The following is a 24,312-nucleotide window of genomic DNA, read 5'->3' as shown; positions in this document are numbered from 1 at the left end:
GCTGTATCATTATGTGTTATCTATACCAGTCTTATTTTTCATTAAAAAAAAAATTGCAAGAAGTCACTTCCAACAGTGCACAATACTCCCATTTCAAAAAGACATTCTTTTATTTCCCAAGTAGATACATTAAACATAGAAAAGCAATATAATTTTTCAAGTCACAAAAGATAAGAATATCTGAGAAAATAATTTATAGCTATTAACTTTTTAAGTACCAATCAAAATGTTGGGCATTTATTTAAAGAATTATATATTTTAACACATTAATTTCCAAAGGGAGTCAAAGATATTGATTTTTCTATGTCTTCTCTAATAAATAATATGTAGTAATCTCTAAAGTCACTCAAGTTATAGTTGATGATAAAAATATAGGCTAATTATATAATTTTTAAATAACTGAATTTTAAACACACAATCTTTTAAATATTTCTACATTTTTCTTGAAATTATCAACATAATTTTGGTAGTTGTAATGAGATAATAATTAATTTAAATTTGCTAAGCCCTCCACAGTGTGTCAGGAACCATGATAGATTCTGTAATGTGCTATGTAAATTCTGTTTCCTGCTATCTGAAGAAAAACATTTTCTTTCAATTTCTTTTAAACTATATTTTTTCATCTTAAAATAGATGTTTTGCCAGCAAAATGATGAATCAATTCTCAATATTCTTATTCTTTTTAACATGCATAATTTTATAGTAAAGTAAGGTTAGCTGAGGATAATTGTGCATTTTTATATTACAGTAAGGTTACTTGAAATAAATATTTTTCCTAATGAAAGGTATTGTTGAAGACCAGTTTGTTTACTCTGAAGAATGACATTTCCCAAGGTTTACTCATGTTGTAAATGGCAATATTTCATGACTTTTTATGGCTGAGTAGTATTCCATTTTATGCTAAGTGAAATAAGTTAATCATAAAAAGCTAAACACTATATGATTTCACATATAGGTGAAATATAAAATTGAGACTCATAGACAAAGACAAAAGTGAAATGGTTTCCAGAGGGTGGGAGTAAGGGGGAAGGAATTAAAGAAGGCTAAATATGCAGTGATGGAAAATGCTTTGACTTTGGGTGATGAGCACACAATGCAAGGAATAGTTCATATGCTATGAAGATGTACACCTGAAACTTATGGACCAATGTTGCCTCGTACAATTTAATTTCTAAATAAAAAATTTTTTAAAATGAATGACATTACCTTTGTACATCTTAGTGTCTTTACTTTTGGGTTTGATTAACAAATATGTGGTCCTTTATTCAGGTAATAGATCTTAAATAATTAACCTATTCTTGATTGAAAAATAATTTGATGTTAGAAATAGGATAAGCATTTCACTCAATGAAGAACCATATATAGTTAGTAACAACCATATTAGGCAACCCAAAATAAGAGAAAATTTTTATCATTGTAGAAAGTTTCATGGACAGTGCTAAAAAAAATCAAAAACTGAATACTTAAAGAATGGCTTGTGTTCCATTATTTTTGGTCTCACATAAAATTTATTTAATATGGACATGAAATTTTGAGACGCTCAAGATCATACACACTTTAGTTTGCTAATAATGCATTTAAATAAATTTTTCCAATCTTTAATGCCTTAATTAGTGATATTAATAGTGATAATATTAGTGATACTATATAAATAGTGATATAATTAGTGATATTATATATTATTACTCATTTATTCATTCAAAAACTATTTAACGATTACCTACTATTTGTTAGGCATTGTACTACTATAAAAATGGTGGGGAAACAAAATAAAATAGTTTTAAAATTCTTTTGAAAATGCAATAAAAATTTAAAGTGATGATACAGATGAGTGAGAGAGAAAGAAAAAACAATTGTTGTGTCATGAAGGATCAAGTAAGTTAAAGAGAACATTGAGAAGAAATATACCCAAATAAGGTCAGCAAAGGACTCTCAAGGTAGGTAGGTAGCATTAAATCTAATATCTACTATATAGTAAAGAGTAAAAAAAAGATAATTATGAACACTGCTTACTCATAAGTGGGTTTCATTTGTGACCATCCATATAGATTGTGAACATTGTAATGTAAAACTGATGATCCATCACTAAGGATCTGCTGGGTTTCCATACACATAGTTCTGAAGTGTAATCCATCAGTTCTTTTGGTGAGATCTAGGGAGAATAAAAAAAAAGTTAATAGATTATGAAGTGCACTGTATTCAAATGTGTAAAATGCAACTATATATTCTTTTGGTAAAAACATTAATTTTTACTTTAAAATTTTATTTATTATTTATTTATTTACTTATTTATTTTGGTGCACACACATGAGAAGGGGGGATAGACAGGGACAGACAGAAAGGAAAGGAGAGAGATGAGAATCATAAACTCATAGTTGCAACACCTTAGTTCTTCATTGATTGCTCTCTCATATTGCCTTGAAAGAGCAGGAGACAGCTAAGCTAGTGACCCCTTGCTCAAGCCAGCGACCTAGGGCTCAAGCCAGTGACCTTTGGGCTCAAGTTAGCAACCATGGGGTTATGTCTATGATCCCACGCTCAAGCTGGCAACCACCCTGTGCTCAAGCTGGTGAACCTGTTCTCAAAGCAGATGAGCCCTCACGCAAGCCAGCATCCTTGAGGTATCGAACATGTGTCTTCAGCATCCCAGACCAACGCTCTATCTACTGTGTCACTGCCACATCAGGTGTTTTAAAATTTTTTTGCCATTTTTATACTTTGCCAATGTATCACAAATATAAATAACAGTGTATAATTGTAATTTATTGTAGTTACCATTGTGATTGAATAATATATAAACATTTTTGCTACAGTGAGTTAAAAAAGTTACTAGTAATTAACATAAATAAAAAAACAGTAAAATAAATGTACTGTTTAATGTCTATTATATTTCCTTTATTTAGATGAGAAATACTAACTGTATGAAAAAAATTAATTTGTTAAAATAAATCCCTGGTATTAGAAGTCAGAAAATACTATACCAACACTATCTTTTGATCCACTCTTTCTCAGTTTAAGATGCATTTTTTCCAAGATTTACCATCATTTTATGTTAACAGTTTATGAAGTTTATTGCCTATATAAGAGTGAATAAAGGATTTAACATTTCCCTGTCAGATCAGGGACAACCAAAAAAGTGTTAGTATTCTATCTTATTTTTCTAAGTAATTTTATTTTTAATCTCTATAAAGCCTTTCTACTTTTTTATTGTAAAAAGTGTTGAGAATTTTCAAATCTCTGAAATTCTTAAGAAAATCAAAGTACCCATTTAAAAAAAATTAGAAATGTGTTTATATAGGTAAAACATGTTTCTTGATTTTTCTTCTCAAAATAATGTTAAATAATATTGACAAATACTTGAAGCATGTGGTACAGTGTGTAGATCAGTAGTTAGAACTCAAAATGTGAATCTTGTTCTCTAGATCATAAGATATATAAACTAAGTAAGGAAATATGATAACATTATAAACAGAAAGCAACTATATTTATATTGTACCTGGCAAATAAGGTGGATAATTTAGCTCTTTATTTCTGCATTGATTTGTAGTTGTTCCATTTACAAAATTTGATGGCTCATTCATATCCTTATACAAAAAGAAGAAGAAATGTAAACAGAAAAGAAATTTAGAACATGCATTCTCAAAATTACTTATTCAGAGAGCTAATAAATTAAAGCAGCATATTTGAATAATAACATTTACTCACTATTTTAAAAAGCAAAGATATATGACTTCACAATGCACTAAAGAGTTTAGCTCAGTGTGTCTTAACTTTTGTACAATTCATTACTTACTTTTGACAAACATAAAATGTCTAATTTTTATCTGAAGATATGATATACACATAAAAGTAGTTTCTGTTTTCTAGACTAAAATTAAATTATAATAATGTATAGTCTCCTATGTCTCATCTTGAACACACATGTCTCTGAGCCAGGCTTGTATCAATTATTTTTCTTAAGATTTTTGTAATTGTTTAAAAAAATAAAAAAACTATTCCTTGTATGTAAAATCATAAGACATAGTTTACAAATACAAAAAACTTTAAAGAGTATTTGAGCACACATTTTATGATTCTAAGCCCACATATAAAGGAACCATCATCTAAATATATAAATTAGATACCATTTAAAAGTGATTACTCTACCTGAAAGAAAGGTTTCATTTTCTAGATTAAAGTAAAATTCTTGGAGATATTTTAATAGAATCACTTATATTGCGTATCATTATACATGAAATATAACAGCACCATTTTAAAGGTTTCTTCAATAAAAAATAGCAAATTAATGAATACTTATTAAAAATTAACAAAGAAATATCACTTTCAAAAATCTTAAGAAGTATTATATAAAATTTCCTGTATTAAATATTTTCTTGTGGTAATCTCTAGTGAGATCTTAAAATTATATTATTAAAAATCTTACTAACAACATTTTAAAGTTTCACCTAAAATTAAGTGATTGAAAGATAATTCTGTCTAATTTTTAAGAGATCATGATTTCTTAAACCATAGGCAGTTGAGTGTGAGATTTATACCTACACTGGATAAAAATAAAATGAATATTTACAAATACTTATAAATAATTAGAGAAAGAAGCTATATTCGTTTTTCAGTTAAAACTATTTAACTTGAACATTCATAAAATATCATTCATGTCCATAAATTGAATTGATAAAACTGTATCTTAGCAGTCCCTTGCATGAGAAAGGTTTATGCATAAAGTAAATGAACTAATTTTTACAAAGAATACTTTATTGACATTATTAAAATCTATTATAAACGCATAATCAATACATAATTGAGAATTTATAATATAAATTACTCAACATTTACGTACAATCCACAAGCCATCAAACTTCATCTGGTTGTTGTAGAAATCTATAATTTCTCTTTCCCACCACTCTGCTGTAGAATTCCTGAAAAAATCTGGAAAGGCTACATGTGCTCTGGAAACCTGTAAAAATGGAATTCAGACCCACAATTATAAAATAATGTGTGTCTAAGTCAGACTTTTATGTCATATCCAGAATTTGTGGACAAGTGATAATAAAGGTAACCTGCTATCAACTTGAATTACACAAATGCGTATGATTTCCCTCCCAGCACCAGAGCCACAATGGGGAGTAGGAAGAGAGACATACATAAAGACAGATGAGAAGAGCCTTGAGTTCCTATATAGATTGTAAAGAAACAGTTCAAAACACACAAATATAAATTTTCAGTGCTTCTTAGAGGGATAGTGAAGTTTTTATACTTTATCTTTATAGCCCTATAGTGTAACTTTACCATTGTGGACCATGGTGAGGAAAAATCCTTGGTTAAACCTGATTCTCTAATAATTGTTTTTAACTTAGCTTATTTTTCTTCCAGAACATATATCTTTATTCCACCACCTCAACTGTTTTTCTCTTTCACATTTTTTAGTTAATTAATTTATTTAGACAATTAAATTTAACAGGGTCACATAGATTTAGAGAAAAGATCTCCACATCATTTGGACAGTCGATTATGCTGTATATCCATCACCCAAAGTCAAATCATCTTCTGTCACCCTGTATTTTGTTTCTCTTTAAGACCCTCCCCTTCTTTCCACCCTCCTCCCTCTTCCTTCTTCTTCCTTCCCCTCCCACTCAGCAGAAAATAGGTGACTTTCTCCTTTTTCTACTAAGAAAATTTCCTACTTACTAGCCTATCCATGTAAATTCCAAGATCAAAGTCTGTGTTAGCAGAGAATTACCTGAAAAACATAACTTCACCTGAATGCTTTATCATCACACAGACTTGTCACAGTTACTGTAGTAACTGCGAGAACAGTCTTCACCATGACTGTATATAGGAGGGCACTGTGCTTAGGAAAAATGAAGAGTAAAAATACAGGTATTCACAAAATAGATATACCGTGGGTGTTGTTAAATTTAAAAGAGACAATAATTTTGCACAAAATTATACTAATAAAAAAGCCACAGGGGTGTTATATTCAATGAATATTTTTTATACTAAGGATCTCTTATAGATTACAATGAAAAATAGTAAGAACTGTAACACCATTATTTTGTTTTATAACTTCCATTGTTCAGGCCTTTTCATAATCTATTTACTTTCCTGTTAATTTTATTTTTTTAATTGGCTGTTTTATTTATTTAATACAAATCATTAGTTAGATCCAGTATTTTCGCGAGATACAAGTGATTCAACATTAGTTTTGTTTTGTTTTGTTTGTTTATTTATTTAGATTCCACATGTATGTGAAATCATATGGTACTTGTTTTTTTCTGTCAAACTTATTTCACTCAGCACAGTACCCTTGAGGTCCACCCATGTTCTAGATGATGTTTTATTCTTTCTTATAGCTGAGCTAATTCCAGTGTATATCTAAACTCTTCCTTCTGTGTCCATTTATCCATTGATGAACACATAGTTTGCTTCCATATCTAGGCTATTGCAAATAATGCTGCAGTGAACATATCAATGCTATGGCTTTTCAAACTACTCTTTTGGATTTCTTTGGATAAATATCCAGAAGTGGAATTGCTGAGTTCTTCTTTGCATCATTTTTTAGCTTTTTTTTTTTTTTTCTGAATCTGGAAACGGGAAAGACAGTCAGACAGACTCCCGCATGCGCCCTACCGGGATCTACCTGGCACGCCCACCAGGGGGCGATGCTCTGCCCACCAGGAGGCAATGCTCTGCCCCTCCAGGGCGTTGCTCTGTTGCAACCAGAGCCACGCTAGCGCCTGGGGCAGAGGCCAAGGAGCCATCCCCAGCGCCCGGGCCATCTTTGTTCCAATGGAGCCTCGCTGTGGGAGGGGAAGAGAGAGACAGAGAGGAAGGAGAGGGGGAGGGGTGGAGAAGCAGATGGGCGCCTCTCCTGTGTACCCTGGCCGGGAATCGAACCCAGGACTTCTGCACGCCAGGCCGATGCTCTACCACTGAGCCAACCGGCCAGGGCCTTTTTTAGCTTTTGTTTTAAAGTCTATTTTAACTGGTATAAGTACTATTACCTCAACTTTTTCTTTGTTTGTTTCCTTTTTCATGAAATACCTTTTTCCATTCTCTTTATTTTTAGCCTTTCATTCTGAAATGAGTCCCTGGTAGACAGCATATATAAGGACTTTGTTTTCTTATCCACTTAGTTTTGTTTTTTTTTATTGTCTGGGAAGCTTTTTATCTGTCTTTCAATTTTAAATGATAATTTTTCTGGGTAGAATAATCTTGGTTGTAGATCCTTGCTTTTCATCACTTTGAATATTTTATGCCAATCCCTCTTGCTTGCAAAGTTTCTGTTGAGAAATCAACTGACAGTCTTATAGGAGTTCCTTGGTAGGTAATTAATTTCTTTTCTTGTCAACTCCTTTACAAGTCAAAATCACAGTGTATGAAGATTTCTCAAAATTAAAAAATAGAACTAGCATATGATACAGCAATCCCATTTTGGGGCATTTATCCTAAAAAAATACCCACAAAACCCTGAAAATCAGAATTTCAGAGAGATATCTGAATTCCCATATTTATTGCTGCACTGTTTACAATAGAGAAGTTTTTAAAATAGCCCAAAAGTCCATCAATAGATGAATTGATAAAGAAAACGTGGTATAGTATACAATGGAATACTATTTAGTCTTACAAAAGGAAATTCTGTGTTACGGGGCTAAATGGAAGCACCTTGAGGATATTATGTTAAGTAAAATAAAGCAGTCACAAAACACTAAGTATTTCATAACTCCACTTTTATGAGGTATCTAAAACAGTCAAACCCACAAAATGAGAGAGTGGAATAGTGGTTGCCAGAACCTGGGGACTAGGGATAATTAGGAGTTGTTATTAAATAGGCATAAAGTCTCAAGTATGCAAGATGAATTCTGGTGATCTGCTATATAACAGTGTCCCTAGGGTCAAATATGCTGTATTGTAAACTTAGAAATTTCAGAGGGTAGATGTCATGTTATGTGTTACTACAACAAAAAAAAATTAAGAGTTATTACAGCTCTGGCCAGTGGTTCAGAAGATAGAGCATTGGTCCGGCATAGGGACATCCTGGGTTCAATTCCCAGTCAGGGCACACAGAAGCAATTGTCTGTTTCTCCCTCCTTATCTCTCCTCCTTATTTTTCTCTTCTTCTACCACGGACAGTGACATGATTGGTTCAAGCATGGCTCAGGGTTTTTTGAATAGCTCTGTTGGAGCGCATCTGCCTCAGGTGCTAAAAATAGCTCTGTACTCAAGCATAAGCCTCAGATGGGATTTATGGGTGGTTCCTGGTTGGAGCACATGCAGATATCTGCCTCACTATCTCTCCTAATCTCACCTAAAAAAATTAAAAAAAAAGAATTATTGCTTGCATTAAACAAGATATGTAAAACTGCTTAATAGAGTGACTTACACATGTTGGTATTGAAAAAAAAGGAAATAAATTTGATTTAAATATAATCTGATATAGAATTAGAAAATAAGCCCACTACTTGTTTAAGAAAAGTATTCAAATTGGATGATTGACCAAAGTGATTATTAAATTCATGTGCTGAATTTTTTGAATAAAAGTTAATGAATATAAAACTAACATTAACAGCTTCATCTTCAGTCAGATTTTCATCTATTATTATATTAGGTAAATCTGGCCAAACCTACAAAGAAAAAAAATGAGAAAAGTTTAAAATAACTTAAGTATGATATGATTGAGCTGTAAATAAATTGTAATACAAGTTTAGAGTCATATTATAGTCCCAAAATCTCAGATCAGTAATTCCTTGGGTTATTTTTTTCAGTTTTTGTTTTGGTGTATGTGCTTTATACAAACTATTCCCATTTTTTATATTAATCTTCTCTTTAACATGGCAAATAAAAAGTAAACCAGCCTTTGTAGTAAGTAATGATTTTAAAAACAATTGATGTACGCTGACCAGATAACTCCGTTGGTTGGAGCATTGACCAGAAGTGCAAAGGTAGCCAGTTCGATCGCTGGTCAGGGCACATACAGGAATGGATTGATGTTCCTGTCTCTCTCTCTCCCTTCCTCTCTTGCTAAAATTAAAAAATAAAAATAATTTAAAAACAATTCATGTAACCAAAGGTTTGGTCAATAAATTATAAGAAAACTATATATTAACTTTAATTGGAGTGACGTCACGGAAATGGCGCCGTGAGCAGTGCGTCCGACAGATCTCCCCAAAATCACAACAAATTTATCAACTAGAAACAGAAAAATTTATCCTCGGACCATTCCGGAGTTCCACAAAAACTGAAAGCGAAAGGACTGTTATCACTTGAACCTGAGAGACAAGGATGTGGAGGAAGCTAACTACCGCAGGGATGTTCATTCAAGCCACGGAGGGAGTGTGCCTGTGGTGAGTCGGCCCACACTCGGGAGCGGCGAGCAGCTGCTGGCGCATGCCCGGTCCGGTTGCAGAGCGAGCACCGCTAATGTTCCCAGCGGCCTGCGCACTGGGAGTGAGAGTCCCCAGCCACCGGTCCCTGGAGCACCCCATTCGCGCGCGTGCCCTACTGGCCCGCACACCCAGGGTGCCCCATTATCCTGCGCCCAGTGCGCCCCAGCCGCGGGGCAAGCGGGAGAGGCGCCAGGGCGGTCTTCCATACTTGGGAGATTCTCTCCGTGGGCAGGGCACCTCACCCAGCCATTCAAGCTAACAATCAAGCGTTGGGGGAGGGGCACGCAGGCAGCCTGAAATACCTTCAGGAGCACAGCTGCGGACCCAATCACTGAAATTAGCTTAACCCATGAAATCTGCGCACCCACAGGCTCTAATTGATAAGATCTCTCTCAGTTCAGCGATCCAAGACAAGAGGCGTGATATTTTTAGTGCCTCTTGCTAAAGGGGCGGGGGCAACTTCTGATTGATAGAGCCTCCATATTCAGGGATAAACACTAACAAGAGGGACTTGGCAAATAATAAGACCTATACTACACTAGTTGCAAGCAGAGACTAGTGCCTCTTCTTCCCAGCCAAAACAGGCTACAAAGTGTGGAAAGCCTGGGTTGAGTGGTCCAACTGAATGCTAGGCGCTGAACAGTCACCTTGACAACAATTGACTCCCACCCCCGCCTGATTACACTGGAGGCTCTGATTGCCAGAGCCTTTCCCAAAGCCTTGCACTGAGAGGGGATAAAGTGGGGATTTCCTAGCTCTTTGAGCCTCTTACTCCCCAGGCAGAAGCAGTAGCAGCCTTATAGATGGATCACCAGGCTGCTAACTCAGGAAGGGGGGACTAGGAGAGAGATTCCAGGAAAGCAAACTCTCTCATCATTGGACCCTGCAAACGCCAACAAGCCTTGACTACCAGCAAGACTAAAGTCAATTATATGACATTGCCATAGAATCCCATCAACTGCAAATCCCTACCTAAGTGTGACACAGGGGCAGAGCCTGGGGTACAGAGTCACCAACCAGGAAGAGGGAGAGAAAAGAAAAAGGAAGACGTTAACCTCTCAAAATCAAGAAAAATCCACAGACTTTACAACTTGTTCCACTAATTTTTTGTTGTTGTTGTTTGTTTCTTCTATCTTATTGCCTTTATTATTATTATTTCTATTTCCTCCACCTCGGTCCTTTTATTATCTGCCCATCTTATGCTTCCCTTTTCTTGAACTACACTACCCATGAGTGTTACATTTTATTTCTTATCTTCATCCTCACCATCCTTTAAGGTTATACTCCAAAACACTTAACTCTCACTCTCTCCTCTTTTGTTTTTTTTTGTTTTGCTTTATTTTGTTTTTTTCTCTTCCTTTTCTTTCCTTCCTTTGTTTTTCTCTTTTTCTTATTTTTTCCTTTCTATTCGTTTTTTCTTTTCTCATTTTACTTTTCCTCCCATTTAATCCTCAATCACGAACAAATTAGTTAATTTGGGACTCAAGGGTTTTTTTTGGTTTTATTTTTCTTTTTCACTTTTGTTTTTGTTTTTTTGTTTGTTTGTTTATTTTTGTGGCATTTTGGGTACTTTTTACGTTGCTTTTTAACTCACTAGCATTCCTCCCAACCCAAGGTCTCCATTGTATTTAGTCTTCGCTCCACTTAATAAAACAGATTTTTACTTATTATTTTTTTTCTTCTTTATTATTTTTTTTCTCCTTTTTTCTGGTTCCCTCTTATCCCTCTCATTATATCTCTTAGTCGACCATCACTTACAAGCAAATCATCTTATGCTTGTCTAAGATTTTCTTCCTTTTTTTTTGCATTTAGTAGGTCCCTACTCCCTTTTTTTGCCCCTTGAACTCTTCACCCAAAATCAGGCCCTCCATTATAGGCAGTTTTTGTTCCATTTAGCATAATATAATTCACAGGTCATCACGATATTTCCCTGAGGAGGGGAGAGGAGGGAAAGAGAAGAAAGAAAAAAGGGGGAAATAATAAATTATTACTTTTTTTTTGTGGGGTGTTTTAGCTTTTTTTTTTTTTTTTTTTTTTACTTTTTACTCTTTATTAATTCTAATTAGTGCTATCAACAAGACCACCCTCAGATGCCAATAAGAAAGAGGAAATCGAATATTATGGATACAAAAGAAAGAGAGGTAACACAAATAGATGTGGAAAAATCTATGGAGAAAAGACTTAACATATTGGAAGCCTTGGAGCTAAATGACAGAGAATTTAAAATAGAAATCTTAAAAATACTCAGAGATATACAAGAAAACACAGAAAGGCAATTTAGGGAGATCAGAAAACAACTCAACGAACACAAAGAATATATTACCAGGGAAATTGAAACTATAAAAAAAAAATCAAACAGAAATGGAAAACTCAATTCACGAGCTGAAAAACGAGGTAACAAGCTTAGCTAACAGAACAGCCCAGATAGAAGATAGGATTAGTGAAATAGAAGACAAACAACTTGAGGCACAACAGAGAGAAGAAGAAAGAGACTCAAAAATAATAAAAAACGAGAAAGCCCTACAGGAATTGTCTGACTCCATCAGAAAGAATAACATAAGAATAATAGGTTTATCAGAGGGAGAAGAGAAAGAAAATGGAATGGACAATATACTCAAACAAATAATAGACGAGAACTTCCAAAGCCTGTGGAAAGAACTAAAGCCTCAAATTCAAGAAGCAAACAAAACACCAAGTTTTCTTAACCCCAACAAACCCACTCCAAGGCACATCATAATGAAGATGACACAAACCAATGACAAAGAAAAAATTCTCAAGGCAGCCAGGGAAAAGAAGAGTACAACATATAAAGGAAGGCCTATTAGATTATCATCAGATTTCTCAGCAGAAACTCTACAAGCTAGAAGAGAGTGGACCCCAATATTTAAAGCCCTGAAAGAGAGGAACTTTCAGCCAAGAATACTATACCCATCAAAGCTATCCTTCAAGTACGAAGGAGATATAAAAACATTCACAAATACAGAAAAGATGAGAGAATTTATCAGCAGAAAGCCCCCACTCCAGGAAATACTAAAGGGGGTTTTCCAACCAGATTCAAAGAACAAAAGAAAACAACACCACAAGTAAGAGCTCCACCAAGAACACAATAAAACCAAACTTAAACTGTGACAACAAAGGAAAAAAGGGGGGAGAGGATGGAGATTAATAGTAGCAAAGGACGATGAAGTGCAGAAATACTCATAAGATAGGGTACTACAATGAATATGGTAGGTACCCTTTTCATTACTTAATGGTAACCACCCTTGAAAAAAACACCACAAAAACACTTGACTTAAAAAAGGTAGCAACAGAGGAAAGAAGTATGGAACACAAACAAACAAAAACAAATGATACAAAAACAAAAGAGAAGAATCAAACAAGATACAAAACTAACAGAAAGCAATTTATAAAATGGCAGTAGGGAACCCACAAGTGTCAATAATTACACTAAATGTAAATGGATTAAACTTACCAATAAAAAGACACAGAGTAGCAGAATGGATTAAAAAAGAAAATCCAACTATATGCTGCCTACAAGAAACACATCTAAGCAACAAGGATAAAAACAAATTCAAAGTGAAAGGCTGGAAAACAATACTCCAAGCAAACAACACCCCCAAAAAAAGCAGGTGTAGCAATATTCATATCTAATAATGCTGACTACAAGGCAGAAAAAGTACTCAGAGACAAAAATGGTCATTTCATAATGATTAAGGGGAAGTTGAATTAAGAAGACATAACAATCCTTAATATATATGTACCAAACCAAGGAGCACCAAAATATATAAGACAGCTACTTATTGACCTTAAAACAAAAACTAACAAAAATACAATCATACTTGGAGACCTCAATACACCGCTGACGGCTCTAGATCGGTCATCCAAACAGAGAATCAATAAAGATATAGTGGCCTTAAACAAAATACTAGAACACCTGGATATGATAGACATCTACAGGACACTTCATCACAAAGCAACAGAGTATACATTTTTCTCCAGTGTACATGGAACATTCTCAAGAATTGACCATATGTTGGGCCACAAAGACAATATCAGCAAATTTAGAAAAATTGAAATTGTACCAAGCATATTCTATGATCATAAAGCCTTGAAACTAGAATTCAACTGCAAAAAAGAGGGGGAAAAACCTACAAAAATGTGGAAACTAAACAACATACTTCTAAAAAAATGAATGGGTCAAAGAAGAAATAAGCGCAGAGATCAAAAGATATATACAGACAAATGAAAATGAAAATACGACATATCAGAATCTCTGGGATGCAGCAAAAGCAGTAATAAGAGGAAAGTTCATATCACTTCAGGCCTATATGAACAAACAAGAGAGAGCCCAAGTGAACCACTTAACTTCCCACCTTAAGGAACTAGAAAAAGAAGAACAAAGACAACCCAAAACAAGCCGAAGAAAGGAGATAATAAAAATCAGAGCAGAAATAAATGAAATAGAGAACAGAAAAACTATAGAAAAAATCAATAAAACAAGGAGCTGGTTCTTTGAAAAGATCAACAAAATTGACAAACCCTTGGCAAGACTCACCAAGGAAAAAGGCACAGGACTCAAATAAATAAAATCCAAAATGAAAGAGGAGAGATCACCACAGACATCATAGATATACAAAGAATTATTGTAGAATACTATGAAAAATTATATGCCACCAAATACAACAATCTAGAAGAAATGGATAAATTCCTAGAACAATACAAACTTCCTAGACTGAGTCATGAAGAAGCAGAAAGCCTAAACAGACCAATCAGCAGGGAGGAAATAGAAAAAACTATTAAAAACCTCCACAAAAATAAAAGTCCAGGCCCAGACAGTTATACTAGTGAATTTTATCAAACATTCAAAGAAGACTTGGTTCGTATTCTACTCAAAGTCTTCCAAAAAATTGAAGAAGAAGCAATACTTCCAAACACATTTTATGAGGCCAACATAACCCTCATACCAAAACCTGGCAAGGATGGCACAATGAAAGAAAACTACAGACCAATATCTCTAATGAATACAGATGCTAAAATACTAAACAAAATACTGGCAAACCGAATACAACAACATATTAAAAAAATAATACATCATGATCAAGTGGGATTCATCCCAGAATCTCAAGGATGGTTCAACATACGTAAAACGGTTAACGTAATACACCATATCAACAAAACAAAGAACAAAAACCACATGATCTTATCAATAGATGCAGAAAAGGCTTTTGATAAAATACAACACAATTTTATGTTTAAGACTCTCAACAAAATGGGTATAGAAGGAAAATATCTCAACATGATAAAGGCCACATATGATAAACCATCAGCCAACATCATATTAAACGGCATAAAACTGAGGACTTTCTACCTTAAATCAGGAAGAAGACAGGGTTGTCCACTCTCTCCACTCTTATTTAACGTGGTGGTAGAAGTTCTGGCCAGAGCAATCAGACAAGACAAAGAAATAAAAGGCATTTATATCGGAAAAGAAGAAGTAAAGGTATCACTTTTTGCTGATGATATGATCCTATACATCGAAAACCTGAAGGACTCCACAAAAAGATTATTAGAAACAATAAACCAATACAGTAAGGTCGCAGGATACAAAATTAACATACAAAAGTCCATAGCCTTTCTATATGCCAACAATGAAATATTAGAAAACGAACTCAAAAAAATAATCCCCTTCACGATTGCAACAAAAAAATAAAATACCTAGGAATAAAGATAACAAAGAATGTAAATGACCTATATAACAAAAACTACAAGGCATTATTAAGAGAAATAGAAAAAGACACAATGAGATGGAAAAATATTCCTTGTTCTTGGATAGGAAGAATAAATATAATCAAAATGGCCATATTACCCAAAGCAATATATAAATTTAATGCAATTCCCATCAAAATTCCTATGAGAATTTTTAAAGAAATGGAACAAAAAATCATCAGATTTATATGGAACTATAAGAAACCCCGAATAGCCAAAACAATCCTAAGGAAAAAGAATGAAGCTGGGGGCATTACAATACCTGACTTTAAACTATATTATAGGGCCACGATAATCAAAACAGCATGGTATTGGCAGAAAAATAGACACTCAGACCAATGGAACAGAATAGAAAGCCCAGAAATAAAACCACATATATATGGTCAAATAATCTTTGATAAAGGGGCCAACAACACACAATGGAGAAAAGAAAGCCTCTTCAACAAATGGTGTTGGGAAAACTGGAAAGCCACATGCAAAAGAATGAAACTCGACTACAGCCTGTCCTCGTGTACTAAAATTAATTCAAAATGGATCAAAGACCTAAATATAAGACCTGAAACAATAAGGTACATAGAAGAAGACATAGGTACTAAACTCATGGACCTGGGTTTTAAAGAACATTTTATGAACTTGACTCCAATGGCAAGAGAAGTGAAGGCAAAGATAAATGAATGGGACTACATCAGAATTAAAAGTTTTTGCTCAGCAAGAGAAACTGATATAAAAATAAACAGACAGCCAACTAAATGGGAAATGATATTTTCAAACAACAGCTCAGATAAGGGCCTAATATCCAAAATTTACAAAGAACTCATAAAACTCAACAACAAACAAACAAACAATCCAATAAAAAAATGGGAAAAGGACATGAACAGACACTTCTCCCAGGAAGAAATACAAATGGCGAACAGATATATGAAAAGATGCTCAGCTTCATTAGTTATTAGAGAAATGCAAATCAAAACTACAATGAGATACCACCTCACCCCTGTTAGATTAGCTATTATCAACAAGACGGGTAATAGCAAATGTTGGAGAGGCTGCGGAGAAAAGGGAACTTTCATCCACTGTTGGTGGGACTGTAAAGTAGTACAACCATTATGGAGGAAAGTATGGTGGTTCCTCAAAAAACTGCAAATAGAACTACCTTATGACCCAGCAATCCCTCTACTGGGTATATACCCCAAAACCTCAGAAACATTGATACGTAAAGACACATGTAGCCCCATGTTCATTGCAGCACTGTTCACAGTGGCCAAGACATGGAAACAACCAAAAAGCCCTTCAATAGAAGACTGGATAAAGAAGATGTGGCACATATACACTATGGAATACTACTCAGCCATAAGAAATGATGACATCAGATCATTTACAGCAAAATGGTGGGATCTTGATAACATTATACGGAGTGAAATAAGTAAATCAGAAAAAAAGAAGAACTACATGATTCCATACATTGGTGGAATATAAAAATGAGACTAAGAGACATGGACAAGAGTGTGGTGGTTACCAGGGGTGAGGGGAGGGAAGACATGGGAGGGAGGGAGGAAGAGAGTTAGGGGGAGGGGGAGGGGCACAGAGAACTAGATGGAGGGTGGCGGAGGACAATCTGACTTTGGGCGAGGGTTATGCAACATAATTTAATGACAAAATAACCTACACATGTTTTCTTTAAATATATGTACCCTGATATATTAATGTCATCCCATTACCATTAATAAAAATTAATTAAAAAAATAAAACAAAAAAACCCTTTAATTTAATGTAGTATATTAAGACTGTTTCTAGAATTATTTCAGGATTAAAATATAAAAACCATAAATATATGTTCATTTGAAATAAATTGAAGATCTCAGTGGATGATGCCTTGCTGAGGCAAGTATCTTCTTGTTTTCGCAGGTAGTAAAATCCTTTTCTCTTCTTCTCTCCTCTTAAACAACCACTTCGATCCCTGATCCCTTTACCAATGTTTTTCTCCACCTCAAACAAAAACATATAAAATCTGGCCCAAATTCAATCAAACTGAAATCTGTAAATTTACTTCTATGTTTTAGAAATTAGGAATTCTAATATAAAAAATGTAACTAATTCCCCAAAGACCAGTTACCTACAAAATATTTATTTTTGACAGTGAGTACTGTGGGAAAGGTTCCAAGGTTAGAAATCTAAGAAAATGTATAGGAAAATAGGAAAAAAAATTCCTTTATATGGTCGATATGTCATACTCTATACTTACATGTTTCTTTTATTATTTTATTTAATTTATTGTGTTTACACCGATTCTAGTGTTGCCCCGATTGCATTCCCCCTCCCCCGTATTCCCCTCAACATCTCCCTTGGCCCCCTTCCCAATAGCTCCTTCAATGTGAACTGAGGAATGGAATTATACATGTTTCTTAAAATAAGTTTTTCCACTAAGTTTATCATGAGGTTTTTTTTGTTTTATTTCTAAAAATTATTTCAGACTTAAAAAATGCTGCAAAAAATATATCTAGACTTTTTTCTATTCCTTTCACCTTGCTTTCCTAATGTTAACAAACAAAATTTATAATTCCTGTATAATTATCAAAACCAAAAAGTTAATATTAATACAATACTATAAACTAATCTATGGGTCATTTTGAATTTACCACTTTTATCACTAATGACCTATTTCTGATCCAATAGCCAATACAAATCCCACAGTGCATTAAATTATTTTTCTGTCATTCAATACAGACTAGTGAATTTTTTTTCTCTTTTATATATAAACCAAATCAGAATATTTTCCAAAATGTGTTAATGAAGTAACACAATGAGTTATATACCATACTCAAGTCAAGAATATAAGTATAGTCCTTTTTTATGATAGAGAGACAGAGAGAGGGACAGACAAAAAGAAAGAGATGAAAAATATCAATTCTTTGTAGTGGCAAGTTAGTTGCTCATTGATTGCTTTCTCGTATGTTCCTTGACCGGGGGCTACAGCAGACTGAGTGACCCCTTGCTCAAGCCAGCGACCTTGGGCTCAAGCTGGTGAGCTGTGCTCAAACCGGATGAGCGGATGAGCCAGCACTCAAGCCGGAGACCTACAGGTTTCAAACCTGGGTCCTCTGCGTCCCAGTCCAATGCTCTATCCACTGCTCCACATCAGTCTAAGTGTAACTCTTAAAAACATTTTTTATTTTGTTAATAGGTTTTTAAGAGGAGCACATCCATTTAAATGACTCTTTCAATATAGAATAATGAGTCACCATGTTATCAATGGTAGTTTTACAATAAAACACAAGGTACCAACAAACACAACAAAAGACAAATTAAAGAAGAAACAAATAGTATTTAGACATACAACTTATATCAATTCTTTTTCTGTCACTAATTATTATTTTTATTACTTATTAAATCATTACATCCCTTATATATCTTTCTCTTAATATATTTTAACAGTTTTTTAATTCAATAAAAACTTTGAATGAAATAGCATTTTATACATATCTCATTTTAAGGTCAAGTCAGTACCTTTGCCCAACAAATATCATTAGTATTAGGCCATTTGACAAAAACATCTTTCTCCTGTCCTCTGTCAAATGCAGGATAAGGCTTAGTTTCATTTCCTGAAATTGCTGGATCCTAAAATGAAATGAAACACAAACCAGGTTACTATGGAATAAAACTATAGCCTATGGAGTAGTTATGAAACACTGTAATTTTCCATTACTGCTTTGTCAGTACATTGTGCTCTCGGACACATGGACTGAGAAATGGACTGATGGTATAAACTTTACTGTTCTAGCTACATTTTCTTCTAAATTTTTTAGAATAAAAAAAATTAGAACATTGAAAATATACTAGCTTTGGTTTCAAGCAAGAATACAACAGTTTTTTTTATTTTGCTTTTATATTTCTAGTGTGATTTCTGGTTGTGTAGCTTGCTTCTTATGAGATATTGATAAAACATTCTACTCACTAAATCAGTAAGTTGAGGGCAAATTTTTAAACATGGGAAATATAAGCAACAGTCCTAGAGAATGATTTGGAAATTGTATAGAAATAGAATATATATCATCACCTTGAGATAGCTTCTATAAATGAGGTCACTTTACAGCATGCGTAATTACTGAAAACCAATGTGTTTTTGACTCTAGCTTTAGTCTTAGATCTTTAAAGATATATACAGTGTAAAAGTACCCTGGTGACAGCCCATGTAAATAAAACAAAGTAGTAATGCAAGAATGTTTTAGATTTAAGAGTAGAACCCAAAGTTATATATTTTAATTTTGAAACACCCCCTTGTATTTCTCAATCTGGGAGAGAAATCTTAATAAAACCAAGACAATAATACTCAAATAAAATGTAAAATATAAATACTGACCAGAATAATAATGTATCTCATTCCTTCATTTCTTATTTTGTCAACAAACTGAGGAAGGTCCTGGAATCTTTCCCCAATTGTGAAGTCTAGTTGCCTTTCCATGTAATCAATATCTGTGTATTGAACATCCTAAAATATATGAGAATTATGACAGTGGGGTAAGAATCACAGGAGTGAGTGTATCATATTTTATCATAATACTTATGAGAGTATTAGTATTATGAACGTTTCAATGCCTCTTTACTTGATCCTGAAGAGAATTAATAAAAAGTAGTATATGAAGATTCAAAATATTCTAAGAATAAGTTGGTAAAAATATTGTTTTGTTTATAGTTCATTTAATAATTTAGTTAAAATTATTTAAAATCAGTATCTCACTATGTATTTCTCAGAAAAAAGACACAAGAGTATAAGGGTTATGAGGCTCTAAAAGCATGTTGCTCTATTTCTGGAAACTTAAAGCAAATATAGAATAATTTCAAATACTAATACTGTCAGAAGGAAAAAGAAGTATTAGTAAATTCATTAATTATTATAATATTTTTCATCTTTTATCATCAAGGTCACTTTTGAAATAGCAGTCCAAGCAAAAGTAAGTGAAACATTGTTTACTAATAGTTATTTACAAATATATTTAAACTAATTAATGTTTGAGTGTTATCATAAGAAATTTAAGCCTAAATAACAAATTTGTTAATAATTTTATGTTAATTCAAATTAGCTCAATATTTTTCTAGGTGTTATAAAATATGTGGATAATATAATGGTCTTCAATTTTTATCAAAAATTGGAAAGGTTCTCTTTTCCACTTGCATATTTCTATATCATCCACTATATAGTTCATACACCCATAATATTATATTCAGGACCATATGTTGAATTCTACATATATACCGATATCTTATAAGTAGTTCCTTCTCATTTTTCTTAGAATGAGTTTTTATACACCCAACCACCCTCAATTTACATGCTTATGTGTTATTGGGTGGCTCCCTGGGATTCCTTAATATCAACAAAAAATAAAAATCACAAGAACTGATTATTTCTGGATACTTAGGAATATTTATTTTTCCAAAACATTAAAGGAAGATGATATTCTGTCAGCCCTTTCTTTTGGTATTCTAGTATTACAAGTATCATCCATTCCAAGGGAAAAAATCACTCTGTTTCACTTGCAATTTCTTCCTTGTAATTTGTCACATTAGTTGATGCAATAATTCTGTGGACACTTAAGCCCATATTCAAAATATGGGGAATGCGTCTGACTATGCAATCCAAAGTTTATGTGAGAAATGCAACTTCACATTGACTTGTTAGTACAACTCCAGGGCATGGAATTAGAGAGAAATTTTAAAAAATAATAATATTATTATTATTTGTCCTTTATTAATCTAATAAGTCACTTAAAAATTTTCATATCTAATCCATTAGGTATTAATAAAAACTAAGCCTTGATTATTGCCAAATACTTAAAATAATTTAAAAGTATATGTGTTTAAGTATATATTTTATTCTGATTTTATAGATGACATATTTAATACTGTCTTAAAAGTTTATATACATACATAGGGGATCTGAGCAGCCACCATATCATCATACACTTGCTGAACTTCTGAAGTATTTCTGTACCCATAACGACATAACTGGAATCCCAAAGCCCAGTAAGGAGGCATGACAGGTCGGCCAATAACCTTTGAAAACAAAAATTATTAGTGAACTCAGAGAATTACTTGTATTATGAAGAGAACTTTATGTTTTTTCTAAAAAACAAATTCAATCATACTTCATGGTATTGCTGTGTCGCAAATTCTGGAGTTGGGCCCAAAAACATATAAAAGTCTAAGATTCCTCCAATTATGCGGTAAGTTAGAGCAGGAGTTGGCTGAAATGTAACATCTGGAAATTCAAAATATAATTACATATTTTTCTAAGTATAACATTTTTATTAAAAAGTCACATAAAATAATGAGAAATTAAAATAGAATTGTTTTACCCATTGCATTGCTGGTAAGTAAGAGAACTCCATGAGCATTGTCCTCATCTTCCAGGGCCATGTAATAGGGATGAAAGCCATAGGAATTAAGTTTATACTAAAATAAAAAATTAAATATAACATATATTTAGAAAATATTACCACGTGAATGTTATTAATATAATATTTAAATTCATCATAAAATCGAGCCTAAGAATGTAATTTTCTTTCCTTGCACACATAAATTAAATTTAATGCATTTCTCTTAGAAATTAAAATTTTTTCATTATTAGAACTGTTATGGCTTTAGAGTATGTATATAAATGTACAAATATGTAACATCCACAAATGCTGCCCCATAACTGATGAGAAAACCATTGTTATTAAAGTAATTGGTTTCTTTCTACAGATTATATCTGTTAATTTATTTTATAAATTTGTACTTGTTTCTGTCATTTAATTTCCTAAAAATGAGTCAAGTGATTAAAGTATTCAACATCTTAAGTAATTAATATTATAAATATCTAAATTTACACATTTTATATTTAAAATAATGTATGTAATATTTTGTATTTATAAAGCATTTATTTTTTAGCTAGATTTTTTTTTTTTTAGAATATGAAAAACCTATACTCTGGTTCATGAAATGACCTGCCAAAATTTGTAAGATGACCCCCAAAGAACTTGACATGTTTGGCCCACATGGAATCCCAGGAATTGATTTGCATGGGAAAGAAAAACTTTTTATATTGAGAATAAAAGTTACATAGTCCTAATAATTTCAATGTTAATGCTGAAAGTTTTTAAAGAAGTAAATTTTGGTAAACTATATATTTTTTAACTTGGTATAAATGAAAAGCTATCTTAATAACATAAGTTTGTACTATCGTGATTCAAAAAATAAAACAAAACTGAGCTCTTAATAAAATATGGTTGCAATAGTATACACATTTTATAATTTCACTTTTGATATATCCTTTAAGTATGCATTACATGTAACAAATGAAAATAAGTTGGTATATTTATAAAAATGTATTTTTAATATTTATCTAGAATAATTATACTTAATTTTAGTTTTGTAGCACATTAAATATATATAAAGTATATTTAATTAATAAGTTAAAACATTGGAGAAAGTGACATGAGCTTATAAAAACATGTCTAATGATATAACTAGCATTACAGCCTAATAAAAATACACAACTACAGCTAGGTGTCATAATAAAAAAAATTGCATCAAATCATTACAGAAGAATTAAAAAACAATTACAGAAAAACCTAGTCAGTTATTTTTTAAAAAGTTAGAGTAAACATGGGTTTGGTAGGCAATACTGACTCTGAAATGCTCTTTCAGTGCAGGTGAGAGAGTCAGGAATTGGGTCACTGCCTCACTTCCCACTGTACTCAATATCATCCATTCAACCCTCTATTTTTGTCAGTAAAATGAATGGTGACTTTCTGTTTATTTTTCAAAAAATCACTCCAGCCCCTTTCTTCATTGTTTCAATACTGAAGTACAAGTTTACATAGAAGTGACTGGTATCCTAATCAAGGTCTTAGCTGTGTCATGAGATAGCTAAAAATTGGTACTTACACCTGGGGGTTGGTCTCTTGTGAACATTCCCCAGGTGTGCCAGTTTAGATCATGCTTAAAAGCTTTGTGTTCCACTTCCCCAAAACCATATACATAGTGTGATGGCAGACGAGTAGATATTTGAATGAACTGGTCATTAAAAGCAAATCCAGGTAACTGAGAATCCCAACTGAAAGCAAAACAAAACAAAACAAAAAAATATTTCTATTTCTGTAAACATTTACAAAATACTGCCACAAATAACAATAAAGATTTTTACTTGTGTGAGCTGAAAATTAATAATATTTTCTCTATCTAACTTATTGTAATCAGATACCAAATAGAAAGAGATAATTATTCTAATATAATTATGAATAGAGTGAATCATAAGATTAATATGGCTATATATGTTTATCTTTAGATTATATTGCTTTTAAAAATAAAATTAAAAATAAAATAAAATAAAATAAAATTAATATGAAGTTATAAATAATATATAATCTGGAAGTAATATTGATAGTCATCCATCTTCCTGTTCCCAGGAAGTGTTATAATCGTAGTAAGTGTGTTTTTTTTAAAATAGAGAATACAAATAAATCAATATTAAAATAAATTATAAGGCATAATAGATATTTTAATTTAAAGTCATTCCTATTAATATTCACAAAATTTTTCTTTTTTGAATTTATAAAAATAAATATTTACTAAAGATTCCAGAATAAATATGTTGCAAAGAATATATTGTTTTTTGAATCATTTGCAAGAACAAGATGGAGGAAGAAAACTAGAGTTGGCAATATAAGAAAACACAAGTATTACAAAGAATTTGGGACATATTTACATTTTTATAATATTTTGAAAAAAGTATTTACTAAAGAATAATGATTCTCAAATAACAGTACATATACCTTTGCACCAAGAATTTTTTACAAAGTGACTTGGCTAGTTATCCTTTGTAACAAAAATATCCTAATATACTTTTCTTCATTATTTATATCCATTCTGATAATACCTGAAAACATCTGAACAACATCTTCTAAAGGATAACATAGCAATTTTAAATTACATAAAATTATCTTTTAATATATTATAGTTTATAAAGAATTTCACAAAAATAAAGATAACTTTTTCCTTAAATTTATTTATTGTGACATAAAAATATCTAGATGCATGTATCTTAATTTCCTTTAATCAATGCCTGGCAGAAATAGTATTCGCTCAGATTCCAGGGCCAATAAACTCTGATTTCAACAGTTCTAATAAA

At 32.5% G+C, this 24,312-nt stretch overlaps 1 protein-coding gene across 3 annotated transcripts in view; it reads right to left on the bottom strand.

Moving 5' to 3' along the window:
* SI (sucrase-isomaltase) overlaps positions 1 to 24,312 on the bottom strand; it is a 140,663-nt gene that overhangs the window by 38,909 nt on the left and 77,442 nt on the right. For 2 of the 3 annotated variants that reach the window (XM_066241417.1, XM_066241419.1), the window contains 10 exons: positions 23,070 to 23,238; positions 21,497 to 21,593; positions 21,287 to 21,399; positions 21,069 to 21,194; positions 19,504 to 19,632; positions 18,651 to 18,761; positions 8,559 to 8,621; positions 4,838 to 4,954; positions 3,497 to 3,584; positions 2,014 to 2,152 (listed from right to left, as the gene is read on the bottom strand). In XM_066241417.1, coding sequence (XP_066097514.1) covers positions 2,014 to 2,152; positions 3,497 to 3,584; positions 4,838 to 4,954; positions 8,559 to 8,621; positions 18,651 to 18,761; positions 19,504 to 19,632; positions 21,069 to 21,194; positions 21,287 to 21,399; positions 21,497 to 21,593; positions 23,070 to 23,238 — 1,152 coding nt within the window. The remainder of the gene's footprint in view (positions 1 to 2,013; positions 2,153 to 3,496; positions 3,585 to 4,837; positions 4,955 to 8,558; positions 8,622 to 18,650; positions 18,762 to 19,503; positions 19,633 to 21,068; positions 21,195 to 21,286; positions 21,400 to 21,496; positions 21,594 to 23,069; positions 23,239 to 24,312) is intronic. The other variant, XM_066241420.1, reaches the window with a different exon arrangement.

This window comes from Saccopteryx bilineata, chromosome 8 (assembly GCF_036850765.1).
Source record: "Saccopteryx bilineata isolate mSacBil1 chromosome 8, mSacBil1_pri_phased_curated, whole genome shotgun sequence".
NCBI classification, from domain to species: domain Eukaryota; kingdom Metazoa; phylum Chordata; class Mammalia; order Chiroptera; family Emballonuridae; genus Saccopteryx; species Saccopteryx bilineata.
The sequence above is the reverse complement of the archived record's forward strand: the minus strand, read 5'-3'. Positions and strand labels throughout refer to the sequence as shown.